General features: G+C 43.2%; 1 protein-coding gene across 1 annotated transcript in view; it reads left to right on the top strand.

Annotated features, from left to right (window-relative positions):
• Nucleotides 1–23572, top strand: part of LOC149465150 (protein argonaute-3) — a 135201-nt gene that overhangs the window by 78096 nt on the left and 33533 nt on the right. The window contains exons 5-7 of the mRNA XM_089673603.1: nt 618–754; nt 16607–16741; nt 17344–17431. Of these exons, the coding sequence (XP_089529729.1) occupies nt 618–754; nt 16607–16741; nt 17344–17431 (360 nt within the window). The remainder of the gene's footprint in view (nt 1–617; nt 755–16606; nt 16742–17343; nt 17432–23572) is intronic.

The raw sequence follows: 23572 nt of genomic DNA, 5'->3' as shown, positions 1-23572 counted from the left end.
CTGTGGGGAAGGTACTGTTGGATGCACTAGCAGATTTAGGTGGCCTTTGTTAAGCTGCTGCAGCAGAAGTGTTTTTTGTTTTTTTTTTTGTTTTTTTCCCGAATAAAAGTTTTACAAATAAAAGATTACTATTGTAAGTACCCCTGTCAGTGTTAAGCTGGTTGTTTCAACCCTCTGACACGTTTCTTGGACAGATTGGTCTGATAAAGAAGTTGAAAAATAACAGACTTACAGGTCAGATCAACAGGTTAAATGAAACCTAATGTACCCTCCACTTTTAAGAATTGGTAAAGTGCAATTACATTTTTGTTTTAGGATATAATACCTCTTTAAGGAATTTTTTTCCTTTTCTTTAAATACATATTTCATTTTCTGTAACACTTTTTACACTAATTTATTAATGATTTTGTTTCGTACAAGTAGCTTGTGTACTATATTACACACATACATTTTTTTTTTAACGGTTTTGAAAGTTGTAGTTTACCTAAAGAAGAGTTCCTGCCAATTTCAGTTTCCTTTCAAGCAATGTGTTTGAAACTAGATCTAATGCTATACATTGTGGAAATGTACTTGTTTTAGTTACTTTAGTACAATTAAGTATTTTACCGGTCTCATAGGTACACCCCTGTAGGACGCTCGTTCTTTTCTGCACCTGAAGGGTATGATCACCCCTTGGGGGGCGGAAGAGAAGTCTGGTTTGGATTCCATCAATCTGTCCGACCTGCCATGTGGAAAATGATGCTTAATATAGATGGTAAGTACACTGTGAATGCTAGAATGTCTCTTATAAAAAGCAAGTTTCTAGAACAATCAAATTATATTTTAATTTTAACTTTTTGCTTCTTTGATAAGACTTCCCTTATATATATCAAATCTCCTTATTTACAGCATTCTGTGTCAAAACTACAATTAAATGTAGCTATTAAAGCCTTTTTTTTGTAAGTGTTGATTGACATCCTTGACCACGATAACTAGTACTGCCCCTACACTAAAATTGTTAAGAGGCAAAATTGACTTAATGTTTCTATTCATTTTGTTTTCTTTACCTGTGTGCAAGGTAAAGAATCATAATCTTCTCCTTTTAATCAGAATGAGTTCATTTCTAGTCTGTTAACCTCATAGAAATTCAGATCTGTAACGGTACATTTTGCCTCTCTAATAAATACAAAAAAATCATCTTTATTACTGTGGAATGCATTATATACAACCCATTTTGTCCATATAAAATAATCCTTCATCACAGCTGTCCTCAAAGCTGGTGACCACTTTTATCCCTTCACAATGTATTTAGAATGATATGCTGCCTTCATTTGGTTTCCGAGGAGACAGGAAGGCCCTTTTGCTGCACATTGTAAGAGGTTAGCTGTGTTCATGTATTTGGTAATCAGTTTGTGTGGGTGTCTCTAATCTGGAGTTTGTTGTCTTGCAACAGATGCCTGCATCAAGGTGGAATTGTACAGTTGGGAAAATGAGTTGCTCCTCATTTGAAGGATAAAAAAAAAAAAATTATTTTTGTGTAAAAGAGAAGCGTTCTCTGTATGGTTTACTGCTGTGGTAATAATCTCGATTGCAATATATATATATATATATATATATATATATATATATATATATATAATATACAGTGCTCAGTATAAATGAGTACACCCCAACAGATTTGTCAGAAATCATTTTACTTTCCTTTCAGAATCGACATTTTCTCTGAGACACTATGCTGCAAAATATTCCCACAAATGCGGGCCATTGATTGCAAACAAGATTTGTTAATTTGCACAAACAGAAAAGTATTTTACTTTCTTTATTATACATTACGGGATACAGAGCATGCTATATTCATTACTATCTGGGCTATACGCCACTGATAGGTGAATGGACACTGGAAGACCGAAACAGACGGGAAGTCTTCACCTATATAGCCCCTCCTACACATGAACGTCCCACTGTTTTTTCGCCAGTGTCTTCAAGGTGATGGTCGTGATGGTCACAGAAGTTCAGCTCGCTATGAGAGTGCGATCGAACTCAAAAGGGGTCTAATATGATATCATGAGACGGCATAATCAGATCCGTTTGAATGGCTGGATGCTAAGGAAGAAGGGTCAGCCGCACATCGGAGGATAGATGAATATAGTGTGCATTTATTGATCCACAGGACATGAATACAGGACTTAACGCGTTTCACATGATCTCGTGCTTAATCATAATGGATGGTACCCAGCCCTGTGGTGAAATGGAAGAAGCAGGGATTGCCTGTAATGTGGCCATACGGCACTGAATCCTGCATAATGGAACCCTGTGCAATTGTTATCTGACCAAGGTTCTTTCCGGCAGGATGCTATACAGGCCAAATGCAGAGGCCCCAGGGAGAGATGGGGGACCGAGTCCTTGAGGGTCTTTTATGACAATGCCCGCCGTGATGGATGAAGGTTGGAACTTGGTTTATGAACAAGAATCCTGTGGCGAGGATTGGTACGTTGCTCCTTCTCTTTAAGGGAAAAATATATACATATTATGTGTATAGTAAGAGGGATACTGGTTCAGTATGTTCACATTCTAGCCACCAGAGGGCAGGAAGCCGGCATTGTGTATTTCTGTACAGAGCGCTAGTTGTGTTATGGCAGTCCTGCTTGGTCTTGTGTTTTTTGTTTTTTTTTTCACTCAAGAGGTATCAGTGACTCCCCCTCCATTGCTTGCGGTCGCGACATCCCTGTCCCCATGAGGTGTCTCCTGTCAGTAAGAACAACGCAGATTTTCCTGCCGGCCATTCGCGTCGCGGGATGCAGGCACAGGAATGCGCACACTGCTGGCATGCATGGAACGCGGCGTCGCATGTACTGTGGCAGCTGGAAGTTGCGGGTGGCCAACTTTGTTAAGGATATGTGTTTACATGTGGATTCCTGTCGGCTGCAGGAGGGGGACACAGAGCAGGATATTGTTGGAACATGTAAGTGCTTGATACTGGTGGCCAGGTGGACTGAAGCGTGTCTAGTGCACTTCTTGCAATTAGGCTTTAATGGCTACTAATGCTGGATCACAGATTAGCCGGATGGTACCCTGTTAGGAGAGCAAGTATGTTTTTTTTTTTTTTCACAAGCCTTAGCAGTTGGATCCATTTTCTAAATAGGTGATGTCTCTCAGAAAGTGGAGTGGGGGAAACGCAAAAGGAAGAGGAGCACGTGCTCCACTGCCAGGTCCTGGGGAACCTAGCCATTGTTCTGCTGTGTAGTAGCTTCCCCTGAGAGATCAGCGGCAATATACCAATCTGAGCCGATACATTTGTCTGGTATTGTGGCGATGTTTAGTGCATCCACCTCAGCATATGTTACTGTAGACGATTTATCATCCACATTGGCTGGTTTAGAAAGTAAGGTCGCTGGTATGATTGCTTCTGTAACACGTGGAAGTAATAAGTGGGAAAGATCTCCCTCCCCTATGCCTCCTGTGCTGGAGCAAGAATGGGTAGAGAAGGCCGAGGAAGAAGTTATTGGTGAGTTGGAGGAGGGCCATGCAGAAGACTCCATGTCCAAAGGGTCCGTTCCTGAGGAGAGCCAGGCACTTTCCGCATCTCACGCCCATAGGTTACTGAAACTTCTGAGGTTGCTTACTCCTCTCTGAGGTCACTGCAGCTGCCACAGAACTCGCAGGCTTGTCCTTTGCACCCGCTGTTGGAACAAGTGATCTATGTTGACAGGAGGAACAAAAACCCTGGCCGGGTGCTTCCAAAGAGGTTTTCACTTCTGTGTCCCATAGAGGAGAAGTTTGTTAAAAAATGGAGCATGCCAGTTGTGGATGCTGCTGTTTCTTCCCTGAACAAAAACTTGATTTATCCTGTGGATAATGCTCAAGTGTTTAAGGATCCGGCTGATAACAATATGGAATCTTTGATAAAATCTTCCTTTGCTCCTGCCGAGTCTGCTGTACAGCCGGCTGTGGCAGCAATTGGAGTTTGAGTCCTTGAAAGACCAGGTTAAATGATTGTCTAGGAGTTCTTTAGGGCAGGGTATAGAGGCTGCTGAAGACATTGCAGATTTCCCCAGGCATTATGTTTTGCAGTGAATGCCTCAAAGGATTCAATATAGCAGGCTCTGTGGATGCACAGAATTCTGTGGTTGAAGAGCTGGTCGGCTGAGTTGCCTTGCAAAAAATTGCTAACTGGGTTTAATTTTCATGGCAAGCAACTGTTTGGCAAGGATTTGGGATAAATATATCCAGAAAATCTCAGGCGGAAAGAGTGCACTTCTGCGTGTTAAGGGGAGAGCCAGCCATCCACCCTTTTAAGGGATCGGGAGCATCAGGAACTAGCGCTTCATCCTCCAAGTTTAGGTGCCCACAAGCATCTAGTACTAGGGGTAAACTGCAGAGCCAGGAATAGAAGAAACACTGGGTTCAGAAGCCCTCTAAGACAGATGCTAAATCCCCCTTATGAAGGGGTGCCTCATCTCATGCAGGTGTGGGGGAGACTTAGATTATTTTCAGATGCTTGGGGAGAGGTGGTACAAGACAAGTGGGTCATTGCTACGTTTTCAAAAGGGTACAAGTTGGCGTTTTGGGTCATTCCTCCTCCCCGCTTTTTGAGATCCAACGTACCCAAAAATCAGTCAAAAAGGAATTCATTGTTTCAAGCACTTGATCGGCTATTGGCTTGGGGTGTAATTGTGGAGGTCCCAGCAAGGGAAAATTTCAAAGGCTTCTACTTTAACCTGTTCACGGTTTCTAAACCAAATGGCAGTGTAAGGCCTATTCTAGATCTCAAGGCATTAAATCGGTTTCTCAACATTCATTCCTTTCGGGTGGAATCAGTCTGCTCAGTGGTGGCTTCACTGCAAGCAGGGGACTTTCTAGCATCCATAGACTTCAAGGATGTGTACTTACATTTGATGATATTTCCGCCTCACCAAACATTTCTACGGTTTCTGGTGGAAGATTGTCATTTTCAGTTTGTGGCTTTGTCCTTTGGACTTGCCACAACACCCCGGGTATTCACAAAGGTTCTGGCTCCTGTGTTGACTCAAGGGGTATTAGTGCCAAGATATCTAGATGACCTATTGCTCAGGGAGAAGTCAGTTCAAGGTCTAAGGCAGAATGTGTCCCATGCAGTATGGTTCCTGGAATGTTTAGGTTGAGTTCTAAATTTCGAAAAGTCGGCCTTGGAGCCAGTTCAGAGCCTGGAATACTTGGGGTTGGTCCTGTATATGATTCAGTCAAAGGTGTTTCTGCCTCAGAGAAAAAGCTGGCCTTTAGGAGAAAGAGGTACCCTTCAGTGCACCTTTGCGTGAGGGTACTGGAGAAAATGGTATCTTCTTTCGAGGCGATTCCATAATCACAGTTCCACTCCAGGCCCCTGCAGAGGAACATTCTGTCAGTTTGGAAGAGGAAGATCCAGGCATTGGTTTGTATGTTTCTGAACCATGAGGTTCTACACAGTCTGGAGTGGTGGTTACAAACTCCGAATTTGAAGAAAGAGAATGCTTTTCTTCCGGCAGTTTGGAAGATCATCACTACGGATGCCAGTCTTCAGGGTTGGGGGACTGTTTTGCAAGGGGCCACTGTCCAGGGAATGTGGTCTCATCGGGAGAACAGTCTGTCCATCAATGAGCTACGGCGATACACCTTGCACCGGAATTTTAGACATCCAAGCTCCATGGGTATATGGTCAGGGTTCAGTCAGACAGTGCCACGACCGTGGCTCACATCAACCACCAAGAGGGCACCAGGAGCTGGTTGGTTCAGGGGAAAGTGAACCACCTTTTGTGTTGGGCAGAATTACATGGGCCATTTCTATCTACGGTGTACATCCCGGGGGTAGAAAACTGGCAAGCAGATTTTCTCAGTCTCCAGCAGTTGGCTCCAGAGGAGTGATCTCTGCACCTCATAATTTTCCAGGCAATTTGCCAGCATTGGGGTACCCCAGATGTAGATTTGTTGGCATCCAGGTTCAACAACAAGTTAAGGAAATTTATGTCAAGGACAAGGGACCCGCTCACGATCGGAGTAGATGCCTAATGGTATCCTTTGACTGTTTTAAAAACGAGTGTTGTCACGTCACGTGACTTCTTCAGTAGGTCCCTAGGTCAGGAGGCCCTAGGTCCTACTGAAGAAGTCACGTAACATGACGACACACGTTTAGGCGGAGCCGGGAGCAAGTGATATTGAAACCAGAAGTGACGCGGGAGCCGCAGCCCCGCTTGTCTGCATGATATGCTTGTACTTTTACTTCCTTTTTGTAAGTGTATTTTTAGTAATAAATTATATTTTTATGCGTACATACTTCACTATGGAATACTTTTTGCTTTATGCGGGCACAATATAGAAGATGATGGAATCGTGATTCAAAGGGCCAGATCACAACATATGGGAACTTATCCACCTTGTGTTTGAGTACCTTATGAATAAATACCTGAGGCTGCACTGGAAGGAGAGATACTGAAAGGAGTCCCAAATAGGGTAAAGGCATTTGAGACCTGAAATTATATAGGTCCAGTCTTGAAGGTGAGCACAGTGGTGAATGGTGGTGGGTATCACCACGTATGTTGGTGTGGAGGATCACAAGAGGTGAAATGCAGATATATTCTATATGGCAATTGTAGAAGAAATTCACAGCATATGCATGGACACTTTACACTAATTTGTTATTAATATTTATTCACTTTCCGTGATAAATGGACTTTTTATTTATTCTTTGTCGTTTATCATTCAAAGAAATGTGTATATTGGTTTGATATATTGAGTGGGAGGCGTAGCAATATATCTTTTTTCACTTATTTGCATTGGTTGTAGGAGCGCAATTACATTGCTAGTATCTACTCCCGTTTTAGTACATACTTTTATAGTGTATAAACATATAATTAGTACACACATTGGATTGAACTAATATATTTATTAACAGAGGCGCGGGATACATTCACTTTATTTATTCCTTAGACGTAGTACAAGCTGTGAGGGTCTACTTAAAGAGGTCAGCACAGTTCAGAAGATCAGATTCCTTGTTTGTTCTACAGGAAGGGCCCAGAATGAGGCAGGCATCATCCAAGACAAGTATTTCTCATTGGATTCGCCAAGTAATAGTTCAGGCTTATGGCTTGAGGAAAAGAGCTCCACCCTTTTGGGTAAGGGTGCATTTGACCAGAGTTATGGGAAAATCTTGGGCAATTCGCCATCAGGAATCGGTGGCTTGGGTTTGCAAAGCAGCTACCTGGTCTAGAGCGCATACATTCACAAGGTTCTACCAAGTGGATGTTAAACCTACAGAGGATATAGCCTTTGGCCGCAGTGTGTTCTAGGCAGCAGAGTAGGTCACTGGGCTGGTGGCGTTTTTTTTTCTGTGACATGGGTCTCCCTCCCCTCAGGGGCATTGCTTGGGCACATCCCAGATAGTAATGAATATAGCATTCTCTGTGGCTCGTGATGTATGACAAAGAAAATTGAATTTTTTTTTCTACTTGCTTACTTGTAAAATCCATTTCTTTGAGTACAACATGGGACACAGAGGTCCCTCCCCTCTTTCTAGAATGTCATTGCTTTCTACAAAATTGAGGGACTTCCTGTGTATGAGGCGCTCTCAGTGATTGCTGTGTCCTACGGACACAGATGATCATGTGATGTGGTAAAAGGCCAATCACAGTGGCCTTTTACCATGTGATCAGCTGTGTCCAATGACACAGCAGATCACTGGTAAATGCAGTTGCCGGTTATTGGCTGCACTTTCCTGTCACAGTGTGAGTAAAGTGCTGCCAATAACTGGCAATTGTCAGAGAACAGATTGGCCCTGATGATCAGTGCCCACCAGTGCTTCCCAGCAGTGCCACTTACAAGTGCCCAGCAGTGCCAACCATGTATACCCACCTGTGTCCAGCAGTGCCACCCACCTGTGTCCAGCAGTGCCACCCATCAGTGCCCATCAGTGCTGCCTATCAGTGCCTACCATTGTTGCATATCAGTGCAGCATCATCAGTGCCGCCTATCTGTGCCACCTCATTAGTGCCGCCTCATCAACGCACATCAGTGAAGAAGAAGAATTACCTGTTTGCAAAATTTTATAACAGAAACAAAGTAAAACTTTTTTTTTTTCAAATTTGTTGCTTTTTTTTTTTTTTTCGTTTATAGTGCAAAAATTAAAACACCCAGCAGCTAATAAATACCAGTAAAAGAAAACTCTATTTGTATGAAAAAAATGTCATATGGGTACAGTGTTGCATGACCGCGCAATTGTCATTCGAAGTGCGACATCGATGAAAGCTGAAAATTGGCCTGGGCAGGAAGGGGGTATAAGTGCCCAGTAGGCAAGTAGTTAACAAAGAAAACCCCTTCCCATTTCATGCTGTCAGCAATGGCACCACATGGAAGAGAAATGTCACAAGGCCTGAGAAAGAAAGTAATTTCTTTACACAAGAAAGATGAAGGCTACAGGAATATCAGAAAAGCTTTACTTATCAGTCAGAATACTGTAGCAAAAGTGATACAAACAATTAAAATGGAACTGTAGCCCTCACACAGAGACACCCAGGCCATCCACGGACGGTAACATTGTACAATTCACAAGCCTATCCAGTGCTCACACAATGACGGAATTAATGATGTACCAGTCCACAAGAATTGGTGAGATGAAGACAAAAATACACAGAATATAACCCGAAATGTGGTGTGACAATGATATGTCAAGCAGTCAGTTCATCCAAGTGGCATGCAGAGTAGGGAAAGGATGGACAATAGGGACTAAAGCATACACAATGAGGCCGGCAGCTCCTCACTAAGGATGTGGGGAGTCCCTCAGAAGCATGCAAAAGAACAAGCAGGGCGCCAGATCAGCATGGGTTAAAACATTGAGACTTTATTACAAGAGCACTTACATGTAAATCCCCCTTGGTCAGCATCCGGTATTCGTGCAAATAGCAGAAACAGTGAAGCCAAGGGTCACTAGGATAGTGGAGCCGATGATCACTGCATAGCCTGGGGAGAGAGACCCGCTAGATGGACTCCGCGGCGTTTCTACGTGCATTCCCGCTGAGTTATCAGGAGATGTGACAGGTGCCGTGAATAGCGTGTGGGCGGGCCGCAATGCATTTCAGCAGCTTCGCCTCCTTTGTCAAGCAGCTTCCCGGATGCTGACCGAGGGGGATTTACATGTAAGTAATATAAAGTCTCAATATTTTAACCCATGCTGACCTGGCGCCCTGCTTGTTCTTTTGCACACAGAAGTTAACACCTTGACAGAAGTCTGATGAGAAGGATTGAAGAGAATCGACAGGAGCGTCTTCTGATGAGAAGGGTTAAAGAAAATCACCATGCAAGTTCACTGCAGTTCGCTAAAGAAATAGAAAGCCAGACTGGGGTGATTGTTTCCTGTGACACAATATGGCGTACACTGCAGAGGAATGGCATGCATAAGTGTTGTCCACGAAGGATGCCTCTCCTAAAGCCCATGCACAAGAAAGCCCTCCTAGAATTTGCCAGGGCCCATGCTGAAAAAGAAGATGACTACTGGGATTCCACTCTGGCATGATGAGACCAAGATAAATGTTTTTGGAACTGATGGCTTCAAAACTGTATGGCATTGCAAAAGTGAAGAGTACAAAGAAAAATGCATGGCGCCTATAGTGAAACGTGGTGGCGGCAGTGTCCTTCCTTCTGTGGGGCTGTGTGAGTGCTGCTGGTGTCGAGCTGCATTTCATTGATGCTATCATGTAATCACTGATGTACTGCTCTATATTGAAAGAGAAGATGCTACCATCACTCTGTGCCCTTGGTCTTTGTGCACTGATCCAAATTGCACATCTAAGGCTTCTGTTGCATTTCTGAAGAAGAACAAAGTGAAAGTGATTCAGTGGCCAAGTAAGTCTCCTGGTCTGAACCCAATCGAACAACTATGGGGAATTCTGAAGAGACAAGTTGAGCGTCACTCTCAATCGAGCATCCAGACTCTAAAATAGGTTGTTCTTGAAGAATGGAAAAAGATCGATGTTGCAATATGTCGCCAACTTGTTCATTCCATGCTTAGAAGACTTGGTGCTGTCCTTATTAATCATGGAGGTCATACAAAATACTAGATTTAGTAGTTTTTGCATCAACTAATTTGAGTAAAACTGAAGATTTTGTAATCTAAGTTATATTATTAACCTTACTTTCATGTAATGATCTAAACAAATGTTCTATAAAACTCCGTTGTGTCAAAATGTTGGAAATTGTTCTTTTATTCATTGAGATAATTAAAATCTTACTTTTCAAAAGGGGTGTACTCAATTATGCTGAACACTGTATATAAATAGTGAATAAAAATGTAATTGATACTATATAATGTGCAATGGCAATTTTTTGTAGCGCTCTGCTTATGCCATAATTGTATGTATGGCATCACAAATACCAACAAAAACGTGTCTCGTGTGTGTGGCATCCCAGTCTTAGTCCTTAGGATTCAGTATTGTGTTGGCCCACACTTTGCAGCTGTAACAGCTTCCACTCTTCTGGGAAGGCTGTCCACAAGGTTTAGGAGTGTGTCTATGGGAATGTTCGACCATTCTTCTAGAAACGCATTTGTGAGGTCAGGCATTAATGTCGGACGAGAAGGCCTGGCTCGCAGTCTCCGCTCTAAATCATCCCAAAGGTGCTCTGTCAGGTCGAGGTCAGGACTCTGTGCAGGCCAGTCAACTTCCTCCACCCCAAACTCGCTCATTAATGTCTTTATAGACCTTGCTTTGTGCACTGGTGCGCAGCCATGTTGGAACAGGTAGGAGCCATCCCCAAACTGTTCCCACAAAGTTGGAAGCATGAAATTGTCCAAAATGTCTTGGTATGCTGATGCCTTAAGAGTTCCCTTCACTAGAACTAAGGGGCCTAGCCCAACTTCTGAAAAGCAACCCCACACCATAATCCCCCCTCCACCAAAATTTACACTTGGCACAATGCAGTCAGGCAAGTACCGTTCTCCTTGCAACCTCCAAACCGAGACACGTCCATTGGATTGCCTGATAGAGAAGCGTGATTGGTCGCTCCAGCAAATACATCTCTGGTCCAGTGGCAGCGTACTTTACACCACTGCATCCAACGCTTTGCATTGCACTTGGTGATGTAAGGCTTGGATGCAGCTGCTCGGTCATGGAAACCAATTCCATTAAGCTCTCTACGCACTGTTGTGCTAATCTGAAGGCCACACAAAGTTTGGAGGTATTTAGCTATTTACTCTGCAGATAGTTTGCGACTTCTGCGCACTGTATGCTTCGGCATATGCTGACCCCGCTCTATCATTTTACGCGGCCTCCCACTTCATGGCTGAGTTGTAGTTGTTTCCCATTTGCTTCCACTTTGTTATAATACCACTAACAGTTGATCATGGAATATTTAGTAGCAAGGAAATTCAGTGAGCTCCGAAGAGCGACCCATTCTTCCACAAATGTTTGTAGAAGCAGTCTGCATGCCTAGGTGCTTGATTTTATACACCTGTGGACATGGAGGTGATTGGAACACCTGAATCCAATGATTTGAAGGGTTGTTCCAATACTTTTGGCAATATAGTTATATACACATTATACTGTATTAGTGTGTGTATATACAGTAGAGGGAGTGCAAGACGCATAACAGTCTCCTCTCTATTCTTTGTATTTATATCTTATCTTTTATTTCATAATCATGTCTGCTCTGGTGGGGAGACTGAGTAAGGACAATCTGATAAATGAATCCACCAAGCAAGGCAGGCAGGAACACATCACAAATAAAAGGAGGACCTGATTATTGATCTAAATAATGCAGGTATCCAGGCACAGTTGATGCTGGAGGAGTATGCAGCAAAAGAGGCTCTGTCTGTCTTTCTTTTGGTTCTGGTACAACTCAGCTGAGTGAGTTTACAAGCACTGAACTTGATGTACCAATGAATGCAATTTCTGTCTGAAGTAGAAAATGTTAGATATTGTTTAACCTGATGATAATGTATTGCCGGTGTTAGTGGACACTTGTAGTGCTGCAAAGACTGACAAAGTGCAGTCTCTGGTCACAGAGCAGGGTAAATTTACCCATAGTCCGTCTTTTTTTTTTTTTTTGTTACCCATTGTTCTCAGCCTCCACCAAGCCTCAGCTGCTGTTTTTGTTTTGCCATGGGACACTTGGCTGGGATTTGTAGTTCCAGCTTAAGGCAAGTACTGCGGACTGCCAAGACTGGAGAAGCTCAGAAGCTTAGCTTCAATCCCTTCTGTGGAGGGAGAGAAATATAATGTTGGAAAGTTGTACAGAAGGATTCTACCTACTGAAGGCAATGAGGCAGAAATGTTGAAAAGGCAACTCATTGTACCCCACCAAGGTAGTGCATGAAATTCCCTCAGCAGGTTACTTGGAAATTGCTGAGACTAGGGTCCAAGTGATGCAAAACGATACATCCTAACCGTAATGGACTATGCCACCGGTTACCCTAAGGCTGCCCTCATAGGCCTCCCTCAGGGCAGACAAGTATACTGATGCTTTGCTAAGAATAAGAGTCAGGTCCCCTGCAGAGCTCCTTAGTGATCAAGCCCCACAGTTTATGTTCAACCTGATGCAGACTCTCTGTCAGAAAATACAGATGACTCATATTGTGGCTACTCCTTACCACCTGCAAACACATGGCCTATGTGACCATTTCAATGACACTTTGAAACTGATGCAAACAACATTTGCAGAGTTGCAGGGGAGGGACTGGGAAAGCTTTTTGTCTCAACTACTTTTTGTCTACATATGGATGCCTCAGAAGGCCACAGACTTTCCGGCATTTGAACTCCTATTCAGAAGGCAAATGAGCAGGGAGTACAAGATTGCTGGCACTGAGGATTATGTGCTGAGGTTCCAGGATAAAATAGAGAACCTGGTTGGGATGATACAGGAGAACGTGTCACAGGCTCAGCTCAGAAAATAATGCAGCAGCAACCACTTTGCCAGAGAGCAGACGGACAATGTGTTTCAGAAGGGGTGTATGCTCTATTCCTATGTGGCAGCAATAAATAAAGGCAGCATATCCAGTCACAAAGTGCACGAAAACATGAATGATGTTGCCTATGCGGCAAGTTTGGAAGAAGGAGATAGACAGAAAACACTCCAGTGAGAAAAAGATCTCAAACACACCATGAAAGCACAGCATATGTAATACCATTTTGTAGCCAACCTAAACAGGAAGAAATAGACCTACTGTTAGACTTGTTAGCTGACACTGGAGAATTGGGAGCAGACATCAAGAACATCTCACACCTCTCTTCCACACAGGAAACTGGAGGTGCTTTCAGTAAACAATAACACTGTTCAACAAATTTTTATTTTTTGCCAGTTTTGGAAACAAAAGGATCCATTTCTTAATGAATTTCACATTCTGAGTTCAAATATAACAATGAAATTTGGCAATTGGCTCTAGTTTTTCTGTAAACGGAAAGTTTTCTACTATAGGCGTAATGACTACATAATGCACAATAATTATATAGATAGATGTCTTTCCACAAATATAAAGCAAGTGATATTGACTACATAACAAAGCCTAAATGGCATAATATATTGCATAGGATTACCAAGAAAAATTATAGCCATAAGCTAAGTTGAATCATTTTAATACTTAGGATTCTCACTAGTTTTGTCTTCAGTTTGTGTCGGTTTTGCTTCTCTTGGCTTTTCTCTTGTATTCGAGGAAAGGGCTATCTCTTACAACTGCACGTGACTACACGCTTCAGGTTCTTCCTCACTTGACTCAACCACGAAGGATTCTGGTGCTTTAGGAATTGTTAGCCCCTCTCCATGAGGAACTGGACGTATTGCCGATGGAATATTTGGATAGTGCACAGATAACTTTTTCTTCTTATTTAGCCCTTTTACAATTGGAGGCACCATACAAAAGTAACAATTACTAACATGATCTGTTGGCTCTCTCCAAATCATTGGCACAGCGAAAGGCATAGATGCCTTTTTTCCATTCAACCATTGCTCCAGTGCCGTCCCACAAGAATTGCAGCATATATGTGGTGCCCAGCTCTTGTCCTGGTCTCCTATCTTGCAGCCAAAATACAAGTTGTAGGCTTTCTTAATCATTCCTGTTATCCTCCTTTTTTGTGAGATAAAAGTTATTTCACCGCAGATATAGCAGAAATTATCTGCTTTATTCACACAAGTTCGAGGCATTACTGAGTAGCCTATATAAGCATAAAACGAAATGTAAAGACGCTGTCGAACTACAATCAGCTACAGATACTGCAGCTTTTATGCAGTGAAGTGATGCAATTAAAGGCTAATATTGCATCATCTCAGTATACATGCAATTTTCTATTGGTCACCAGTATCAATTGCGCAATATGCAGCTGAAGTTGCATCATAATTTTGAATGGCTTACGTCATTAGATGGGTGAATATATCATGGAAACTAGAGCCAATCAACATTTTTTAGGGTCATTTTCGTTTTTAGCACCCCAAAATTATGTAAGATTAGCTAATTTTATGCCCAAAACTTTTTACCTGTTGAACAGTGTAATCTGTTCACTGGGAAACAAGAGTTCTGGTTCCCAAAAAGGATTGGACAACCAGGTTCTGCAGGGACTATAGAAAGCGTAATACCATTGCTGCTGCTGATCCTTGCTTCATGCCCCAGGTCGATGAACTGTTGAATCAACTGGTGGCCACCTGCTATTTTACAGTCATAGACCGAGCAGGAGGTAATCACAAATTCCCTTAGTAATGGGAAAATCCTTTTAGATCATTGTAGTTCACAGTAATGCTGTTTAGGATGATGGTGATACCAACCACCTTTTCAGAGGGTTGCGAATGACCTGCTGGAAAGGCAGGAAGCATTTGCAGTTGCCTACTTGGATAACATTGCTTTGTTCAGCTTACCTTACAAGAACACATCACATTTTGTAACAAGTCATAGACAAAATGGCACCAGCTATCTGACAGTCAAATTCAGTTCAAGTGAAAGTAAAATCTTCCAAGATACTCAGTTGCTGTTACAATCTTCACCGACTGCTGTCATCTTCTCCCTAAGTTTTGTTTTGTGTTTTTTTCCGCAGGGCTGAGTTTTGTTTTACTTGATTGGCTTTATTGGCTGGCTGGGGATAACTTTATCCCCCTTGGCTTGCATGTGCTTGGGAGTTGGTCATTCCAGCATAGTCGCAGTGTGTCTGGAATGGACACAAAACTGTGCATGCGCAGCTCAGTGTACATAAAGTAGATAACTGAGCAGACAGGTAAGTGTGCTTTATTACAAAAGAGACAGCATGCCTCTGCAATAAAGGGCTGCCTGCTTGCAATTTTTTTTTATATTTGTAAGTTTAGTCCCACTTAAGTGTTAAACAGGCATAACAAAAGTCTCATACTTTGGACACAAGGTAGGAGCGGGGCACCTTTGTTTCAGTATATGGTTTGCTGCTGTAAAAGATGAGCATGTCACAGACCAGCATAACGATAGAAAGTTCCAAATTGGTGGACATATTCTACATCTCCCATGTGCATCTCACAAAGGAGTTTCCTCTAGACCAGCTGTTTTTTAGATTTCACTGGAAAACCAGTTGTATGCTTATTAGCAATGTAATCTGCTGTCTTTGTAAATTTTTTCACTTATTTTAGTGTTAATATCTAAGTTTTTTTTTTTTTTTGTTCTGTGTATTTGTGGCCAAATATTTATAGCATAGGGATAGGGTTAGAACCTTCTGACGAGAATTTATTGTGGTCTGTAAACCACCCCCATCATGGCAGTTAAGCCACACAGCTACTTTATAAGTCAGCTCTGGTGTGAAGTGTTTAGATTCTAGGAGCATTTATTCAAAATCTTAGCAAGACTTAAAAGCTAAAAATTCCTTTGAGCCATCGATAGTAGTAATTATTGCCAAAACATCTTGGATTGTGTAGGAGAAGGTCTGTTGTTAATCCAGCAGACTCCATAAAGAGGAAATTACTGCATAACCAAGGACAGTACAGAGAAAACAAATGCATGCAGTGAGGAATTTCCCAGAGGATTCCTGTTAAATAAAAAGACAAAACCAAGCACAGAATAAAATGGCTGCTCCTTTGTAGATCTAAATCATAACTGGGTAATAATTTGTTAAAGCACTGTGTGTTATAAACTGCAATTGCTATTTTCTTGTCTTGTTCATGTCTACATGCATTCATTCCAGCGTTGGCTGCAAGTTATTGTACCGGCTAATGGCAATGTGTGTTGGCTCTACCACTTGGAGTTACCTTCTGAAATATGGTATTGCATTTCATGGGTTGCTTACTATACAGGTTAAAGTAATTTCAGAAAGTTAGGTATAAAACACAAGTCATGGTGCACCTACATTTCTTTTCTGCATGAAGATGAACAGCTTGTGGTCCTTTTTTCTTTTTTTAATAACCTAGCTTCATTATGCACAAGACAGGCAAGGGTAGTACATTGCCTTTTTGTCTGGTTACATGTCTATATGTGTGCAGATGTGCTCATTCTAGTTAATTTTTATGTATTTTCTTTAAATTGTAGGTGTCCTAGGTTGATCACCTGCATTTGATAGTTGAAAAATATGGTGTATGTGTGTGTTTATTTGTATATGTGTCTGTGTGTATATGTATGTGTGTGTATATATATATAATTTTTTTTTTTTAAGAAAAATGCTTATGGAATCCTTTTTGTGGTCTGTTTTTATTGCAGTTTCTGCCACTGCCTTCTACAAAGCACAACCAGTTATCCAGTTCATGTGTGAAGTTCTAGATATCCATAACATAGATGAACAACCACGACCTCTGACCGATTCTCACCGGGTAAAATTCACCAAAGAGATTAAGGGTATGTGGCTAAAACGTCTCAAACCTAGACTTTATTGACCTTGTACAAGAATAATTTATGACAGGAAAATGGCAGTCTGCACATAGAATTGTTTGGAAGGTATGTACAAGAACTTTGCAGTCATCATATTGAACAAGACTTTGCCAAACACATGTAACATAGTGGTTGCGTCTTTACTGCATTTCTACACTACATCAGTAATTCAGCTTGTTTAAGTTGAGAACAAAAGTGACAAGTATCACCCTGATCCTCCTCTTCTTGGATCCTCCGCTGGCGCTCCTGGCCTCTCTCCCTTGCTGAGTGCCCTCAAACATAACTCATAACCTCGACCCCGACCCTGTCCCCTGCTCACTCCTCGCTTACTGTGATTGGCACAGGAGGCAGAGACCCAGGAGGTCTTCTGCTCTCGTGCACAGATCAGGATCTGATTCAGGTGAGTATAAGAGAGGGGGAGCTGCACACTGAAGTCTTTTTACCTTCATACATAGAATACATGAAGGTAAAAATCCTTCAGCTGTTAGAATCATTTTAACTTTGTAAGGTAGGTTTTATTATTACTTGTTTTTTCTAACTAAATAAATGGATTTTATTTGTTGGTACAGGTCTGAAGGTTGAAGTGACTCATTGTGGAACAATGAGACGGAAATACCGTGTTTGTAATGTGACAAGGAGGCCTGCCAGCCATCAAACGTAAGTATGCTGTATTCCATATCAACCTGAAGAGAATTGCAGACAGATAAGTGTGTGTGTGTGTGTGTGTGTGTGTGTGTGTATGTATGTATATACAATCATGGCCAAAAATATTGGCACCCCTGCATTTCTGTCAGATAATGCACCCAGAATATTTATGCAATTACGACTGTTGTAGGCATTCTCGTGTTTATTTCTTTTATTTGTATTGTTATGACACACAAAAAGTGGAGAAACAAAAAGCCTGACACATTCCATGCAAACTCCAAAAATGGACTGGACATAATTATTGGCACCTTCTTAAAATTGTAAGAAATAAATGCATTCCAAGTTTGTGATGCTCCTGTAATTTGTAATCAAACTCACCTGTGTCAATTAATAGGTGCTGACAATATAGAAATCACACCGGCAAGCAGTTAAAATGGTGAAAAATCAACTCAACCTTTCTGTTGTGTGTGTCTATGTGCCACATGGAGCATGGAGAAGAGAAAGAGCAGCAAAGAATTTCTGAGGATTTGTGAACAAAATTTGTGGAAAAGCATGGACAATCTCAAGGTTACAAGTCCATCTCCAGAGATCTTAATGTTCTTGTGCCCGTTGTGCGCAACATAGTGAAGAAGTTTACAGCACATAGCACTGTAACTAATCTCCCTGGACCTGGACAAGAAAAACATTGATCAAAGATTGCAACGAAGGATTGTTCGAATGATGGCTAAAGAACCTCGATCAACTTCCAGACAAATTCAAACTGACCTTCAGGCACAGGGTACAACTGTGTCAGCTTGCACTATATGTCCCTATCTGAATGAAAAGGGACGCTATGGTAGGAGACCCAGGAAGACCCCACTGCTAACACAGACATGTAAAAAAGCCATATTGGAGTTTGCCAAAACTTACCTGAGGAGGCCAAAATCCTTTTGGGAGAATGTGTTGTTGACAGACGAAACAAAATTACAGCTTTTTTGCAAAGCCCATCATTCTACTGTTTTCAGAAAAGAAATGAGCCCTTTAAAGAAAAGAATACAGTCCCTACAGTCAAACATGGTGGAGGTTCACTGATGTTTTGGGGTTGCTTTGACTGTGCATGGCATTATGAAATCTGAAGACTACCAAAGAATTCTGGGGTGCAATGTAGGGCCCAATGTCAGAAAGTTGGATCTCCATCAGAGGTCATGGATCTTACAGCAGGGTAATGACCCAAAACAAACGTCAAAAAGCACCCAGAAATAGTTTCAAAACAAAGCACTGGAGAGTATTTATTATTATTATTATTATACAGTATTTATAAAGCGTCAACAGTTCGCTCAGCGCTGTACATTACAAAGGGAGACAGAACATGCGACAGTACAATAACAATACAATGTGATACACGAGGGGTTCGAGGGCCCCGCTCCTTCGAGCTTACAATCTAGGAGGGAGGGGATAGTGGTACAGGAGGAGATAGCTGTGGGGGATGCGGTGGTAGGTGGAGTAGAGGAGGTTGGCAATTAGCAGGGGGTGGGGTAGGCTTCCCTGAAGAGGTGGGTTTTCAGGGTGCGCCTAAAGGAGAGGAGAGTAGGTGATAGTCTGATGGATTGGGGTAGGGAGTTCCAGAGGATGGGTGACGCCCTGGAGAAATCCTGGAGGCGTGCATTGGAGGAGGAGACCAGGAAACTAGAGAGAAGGAGGTCTTGTGAGGAGCGGAGTGTGTGTTGGGTGGTACTTGGATATTAGGTAGGTGATGTAATTTGGGGCCGTATGATGGACAGCTTTGTACGTCAGTGTTAGGTTTTTGAATTTGATCCGTTGTGCAATTGGAAGCCAGTGGAGGGATTGGCAGAGGGGGGTGGCGGAAAAGGAGCGGTTGGTAAGGTGAATGAGTCTGGCTGCCGTATTCAAGATCGACTGAAGCGGGGATAGCCTGTGGCGAGTCAGGCCAGTGAGGAGGGAGTTGCAGTAGTCCAGTCGTGATATGAGGGAGTGGATGAGCTGTTAAGTGGTTTCTGGGGTTAGGAACGTGCGAATTTTGGCAATGTTGCGGAGGTGGAGTCTGCATGAGTTTGTTAGTGATTGGACTTGGGGCTGGAAGGATAGGTTGGGGTCCAGAATGACACCAAGTACTCTGGCCTGCGGGGCGGGCCTGATAGTGGCATTGTTGGATGTGATGGAGAAGTCAATGGGGGGTGGTGTGCGGGTTGGGGGAGAAGACTAGGAGCTCAGTTTTGGAGAGGTTCAGTTTAAGGAAGTGGAGCGACATCCAATCTGATATGTCGTTTAGTAGGTTTGTGATTCAGGCGGAGACTGAGGGGGTAAGGCGAGGGGTTGAGAGTTAATTTGTGTGTCGTCGGCATAGAGGTGGTATTTGAAGCCGTGAGAGTGTATGAGTTGGCCAAGGGAGGAGGTGTAGATAGAGAAGAGAAGGGGCCCGAGGACGGAGCCTTGAGGGACCCCAACAGAGAGGGGGAGTAAGGGGTAACGCTGAAGGAGCGTTGTGATAGGTAGGAGGAGAGCCAGGAGAGAGTGTAATCTCTGAGGCCGAGGGAGTGTAGTTTTTTGAGGAGGAGGGGGTGGTCGACTGTGTCGAAGGCCACGGATAGGTCGAGGAGTAGGAGCACTGAGAAGTGGCCATTAGCTTTGGCGGTTAGAATGTCGTTGGAGTGTTTGAGTAAGGCAGTTTCGGTGGAGTGTAGGGGACGGAAGCTGGACTGTAGGGGATCGAGGAGGTTGTTGTTGTTGAGGTGAGAGCTTAGACGATTGTAGAATAAGCGCTCGAGGAGTTTGGATGTGAATGGGAACAGGGAAATGGGTCTGAGGTTGTTCGGGTCATTGGGGTCCAGGGAGGGCTTGTTAAGTATGGGAGTGATGTGCGCATGCTTCAGAGGGGAGGGGAATGCGCCGGAAGAGAGGGAGAGATTAAAGATGTGGGTGAGGGAGCGTAGGATGGAGGGGGAGGGAGGTCGTAGGAGTTGTGAGGGGATAGGGTCGAGGGGGCAGGTGGTGAGTCGGGCATCAGAGAAGACCTTGGTGACCTCCTCGATGGTAGTTAGGTCGAAGGTGTGGAGTGTTAAGGGGGCTTTAGTGTGAGGAATGTTAGGTGGGGTGGAGGTCAGAGCAGTGGTGAGGGAGAGGAGTGATGAGGGGGTAGCTGTGTGAGAGGGGACGGGTTTGGAGGGAGTTTGAGCAGCGGCAATGTCCCTGCAAATTGTGTCAATCTTGTCTTTGAAGTGATTGGCAATCTCAATGGTGGTGAGTGAGGTGCTGGGTGGAGGTGGGGGCAGAGAGTTAAAGGTGGAGAAGCGTTGGTGAGGATTGGAGGAGAGGGTCTTGATGAGGGTCAGAAAGTAGGCTTGTTTGGCAGCGTGGAGGGAGGAGGTGTAGGCGTGGAAGGCAGATTTATAGCGGGTGAAGGCTTGTTGGGATCTGGTTTTGCACCATAGTCGCTCCAGGGCACAAGTGTGTCGTTTGAGATTTTTGGTGTGATCAGTCTGCCAGGGCTGGAGCGGTCGGGGTCTGATGTTTCGTGTGGTTAAAGGCGCTAGTGAGTCAAGGGCAGTTGACAGTGAGTTGTTATAGGCAGTCATAGCCAGGTCGGGGCAGGACAGGGGGAGGATGCTATCATGGAGTTGATCAGCTGCAGAGTGGAGGGGGGCAGGGTCCAGGTTGCGGAGGTTTCGGCTGGTAGTAGTATGACATTTGGAGGGGTAGGTGTTAGAGGACGAGGAGACAGAGAAGGTAATAAGGTTGTGGTCAGAGAGAGGGATGGAGGTGTTTGTGAAGTTGTGGGGAGCGCAGAGGTGGGAGAAGACAAGGTCCAGGATATTTCCGTCGGAGTGGGTGGTGGATTGTATGCACTGTACTGAACTTGCCAGCAATGAGCCCAGATCTCAATCCCATAGGGCACCTGTGCGAGATCTCGGGAGCAGTTGGCTAAAGAAGAGTAGTCTAAAATTCCAGTAGAGAGGTGTAAGAAACACATTGATGGTTACAGGAAGTGATTGATTTCAGTTATTTTTTCCAAGGGGTGTGCTGCCAAATATTAAATTGAGGGTGCAACTTTACATCGTTGGTACCTAGAGAGATAAAATATCTGGCACCCCACCCACAAATGCCACTTTCCAAGCTGTGCTGATGATGTGCTAAAAAACAATTTGCAGGGCTATAGTTTTTGTTTTTTTTGTAACCCAGCTTCCCTCTGGAAAATTGTTTTTTTTTTTTCCATACACATTAACACCTTGGTCACATCGGGTGCGATATGCATGCCATGAGACTTGCAAATCGTATGCCAGGTCGCACCCTGTTGTCCGCAATTACAGCGGTCAAAATGGTGTGGTTCCGACTTGGTTGGAACCGCACAGATTTCTAAAGTTGTACATATACTACTTTTGGTGTTATTTGCATAGACGTTTGTGTCAGATGTCTTGCAAATCGCACCTGAAATCGACATCTCACCCGACTTTGAAATCGTGCGACTTCACTGTAAGACGCATGATTTCAGTATCGGGCTTGATGTGACCGTGGGGTAAGTAAACCTCCAAATGATTTTATATTTTCTGAATACAGAGGCCCTGTAATTTTTTAATGTAGGCATGATATTTGTGCAATGGTTTATCAAATCTATATTTTCAGTTTGAAAAAAACCCACACTTTATTGCACACAAACACAATATAATTCCCAGTTTGTGCGTGTGTACAGTATCTCAGAAGTGAGTACACCCCTCACATTTTTGAAAATATTTTATTATACCTTTTCATGTGACAACACTGAAGAAATGACACTTTTCTAGAATGTTAAGTAGTGAGTGTACAGCTTGTATAACCGTGTAAATTTGCTGTCCCCTCAAATAACTCAGCACACAGCCATTAATGTCTAAACCTCTGGCAACAAAAGTGCGTAGACCCCTAAGTGAAAATGTCCAAATTGGGCCCAATTAGCCATTTTCCCTTCCCTGTGTCATGTGACTTGTTAGTGTTACAAGGTTTCAGGTGTGAATGGGGAGCAGGTGTGTTAAATTTGGTGTTCTCACTCTCTCATACTGGTCACTGGAAGTTCAACATGGCACCTCATGGCAAAGAACTCTCTGAGGATCTGAAAAAAAGAATTGTTGCTCTACATAAAGTTGGCATAGTCTATAAGAAGATTGCCAAGACCCTGAAACTGAGCTACAGCACAGTGACCAAGACCATACAGCGGTTTAACAGGACAGGTTCCACTCAGAACAGGCCTGGCCATGGTCGACCAAAGAAGTTGAGTGCATGTGCTCAGCGTCATATCCAGCGGTTGTCTTTGAGAAATAGACGTATGATTGCTGCAGAGGTTGAAGGGGTAGGGGGGTCAGCCTGTCAGTGCTCAGACCATACGCCTCACACCGCATCAAATTGGTCTGCATGGCTGTTGTCCCAGAAGGAAGCCTCTTCTAAAGATGAGGCACAAGAAAGCCCGTAAACAGTTTGCTGAAGACAAGCAGACTAAGGACATAGATTACTGGAACCATGCCCTGTGGTCTGATGAGACCAAGATAAACTTATTTGGTTCAGATTGTGTCAAGCGTGTGTGGCGGCAACACACGCAGCAGGTGAGGAGTACAAAGACAAGTGTGTCTTGCCTACAGTCAAGCATGGTGGTGGGAGTGTCATGGTCTGGGGCTGCATGAGTGCTGCCGGCACTGGGGAGCTACAGTTCATTGAGGGAACCATGAATGCCAACATGTACTGTGACATACTGAAGCACAGCATGATAATGGTTGTGTGTTGAGTTATTTTGAGGGGACAACAAATTTACATTGTTATACAAGCTGTACACTCACTACTTTACATTGTAGCAAAGTGTCATTTCTTCAGTGTTCTCACATGAAAAGATCAAATAAAATATTTACAAAAATGTGAGGGGTGTACTCACTTCTGTGAGATACTGTGTGTATGCGTCTGCATCGGTGGGTGTGTGGAGGGGGGTGCTCAATTTATTTTAATTTATTCCCTTTTTTTTTTTTTTTTTTAAACATTAAACAATGTGGTTTCGATTTGGCCAAGTGACAGGTCTTCTTTATACTTCAGGTGTCTATTAGATTCCTAATGTCTCCCCTGCCCTCATTGTGCATGATCCCAGGTAAATAAAAGGCTGTCCGTAATGGTCTGTGAGAATTGCCACTTCCCCCAGTGGCTGTT

The sequence above is a fragment of the Staurois parvus genome, unplaced genomic scaffold (genome assembly GCF_062004578.1).
Source record: "Staurois parvus isolate SC_StPar_1 unplaced genomic scaffold, SC_StPar_1.0 ptg000142l, whole genome shotgun sequence".
In the NCBI taxonomy this organism is placed as follows: domain Eukaryota; kingdom Metazoa; phylum Chordata; class Amphibia; order Anura; family Ranidae; genus Staurois; species Staurois parvus.
This window is presented reverse-complemented; position numbering and strand designations above follow the sequence as displayed.